This window comes from Pituophis catenifer, unplaced genomic scaffold, assembly GCF_029215685.1.
Source record: "Pituophis catenifer annectens isolate HBS135680 unplaced genomic scaffold, rPitCat1.0.hap2 SCAF_1, whole genome shotgun sequence".
In the NCBI taxonomy this organism is placed as follows: Eukaryota; Metazoa; Chordata; class Lepidosauria; order Squamata; family Colubridae; genus Pituophis; species Pituophis catenifer.
Window position 1 is genome coordinate 136,583,013 of NW_027256881.1, and position 1,749 is coordinate 136,584,761.

At 46.4% G+C, this 1,749-nt stretch overlaps 1 protein-coding gene across 1 annotated transcript; it reads right to left on the minus strand.

Annotated features, from left to right (window-relative positions):
* Positions 1-621: 621 nt before the first annotated feature.
* LOC139308771 (uncharacterized) lies at positions 622-1,461 on the minus strand. The gene has a single exon (XM_070932604.1). It carries the CDS (start codon positions 1,459-1,461, stop codon positions 622-624), a length of 840 nt encoding a protein of 279 aa, XP_070788705.1.
* Between the last annotated feature and the right edge of the window lie 288 nt (positions 1,462-1,749).

Below are 1,749 nucleotides of genomic sequence, written 5' to 3' on the forward strand. Positions count from 1 at the left end.
GTCATTTCCAGCAAAAAGAGTACTTTTCTGTTTTTCAAGCTGGATGCAAAAGATTTGTCAGAAAAAGTTTATCCAATTGTTCATGACCATTATGTCCACTGTTAAAGATGGATCTAGCCCAATAACTCAAAGACAAATTTCAATTCTTTTCTGTATCTTTATTGTAGGTTTATTGGCACTAAAGGTCACTGACCTTGTACCTTTCTCCTTCAGGTATACATCTGGAATGAATTGTGGACCTCGTGGTTGGAGCTATTATACCCAGGAGGAGGGGCAAGGAGGTAAGGAGTGGTCACAGGGGTTATGGGATATATGGTCAGTTAATCCTTGCAGGGCCGGGTGATCAGGGAGGTGTTGTAGTTAGACATTTACCATGACAAAACCCCCTCTAAATGTCTAACTGGGTACCTGGAGAAGTGGTTATATATGTACAGAGAATATACATGCACAGGTATGGATCACATGTAAACACACATTTTGGACATGAGGTACGCATGCTGTTTATGTGGTAGGGGTTTAGTGAGAATATCTGCTGTTTGCTCCTCTGTGTCACAGTGTACTGCCTTAATGAAACCTATCTCTGAAAACTGCCTGACGTGTTTGCACTTAATGTCAATGTGCCTAGATCGCTGTCCTACAGCATCGGCCCTTGGGATCTCTATTGGTGCTTTGTTGTCTTCGGATGGCTATTGGATATGAGGGTTCAGCCCAAATGCTGCAGAGCAGGTCATCAAACCACACTAAGTTGTTTGCAGCCTTGGATAGACAAACGAATTCTGCTTCCGTAGTTGATGTGGCCACCAGTTTTTGCTTTCCAGTGTACCAATGGATGGGGCAATAGTTGAGTAGTAGCACATAGCCGGAGGTGCTTTTTCTGCTTTTTATGTCCCCAGCCCAATCAGCGTCAGCGTAGCAGGTTAGTTTTGGTTTCTCGGATATTTCTGGCTCTAGGCAGAGTTGGGCATCCGCGCTGAATTTTAAGTACCTAAGTAGTCTTTTGATGGCATTCCAGTGTGTTATTGTGGGTTTGCTTACGTGTCTGGACAGCAGATTGACGGCTAAGGCGATGTCGGGCCTGGTCCAGTTGGATATATACAATTTATTGTCTGTGAAGGGTTCAGATTCCTCGTACATAGTCTTCAGGAACTCTGGCTGCATGGGAGTCTCGCTGGGTTTTGCTTCGGACATGTGGCATTTGGACAGCAGCTCAATGATCTTTTCTCTCTGGGAGAGGCGAAAACCTTTGTCGGTTTTCATCACTTGGACCCCTAGGTATTTATCGATCTTTCCAAGTGACTTTAGGGAGAAGTGGCTACCCAGCTCAGTGGCGAACTTGTCACATCTGTCCTTGTGTTTGCTGATGTACAAGATGTCGTCCACGTAAACGAGCACGCCTTCGAATGTGTTGTCTTCTCTCTTCGTGAAGAAGCATTTGTCAGCTGAAGTGGCTTCGAAGCCCATGGATCTGAGAGCCTTGGCTAGGCAATCATACCACTTTTGCCCAACTGCTTGAGTCCATACAGGCTTTTGTTCAGCAGCCAGGTCTGGTTCTCGCCCTCGTTGTACCCAGGCGGTGCTTTGACGTATATCTCTTTGTCCAACTCGGCGTGCAGGTACGCTGTTTGTACGTCCCTAGAAAACTTCCAAGCCCAGTATGGTGGCCACCACCAGGGCGCTTTTGACACTCTCCACCCTGACGGTAGGCGAGTAGGTGTCTGTATAGTCTTCGGGGTATCTTTGGGCGAAACC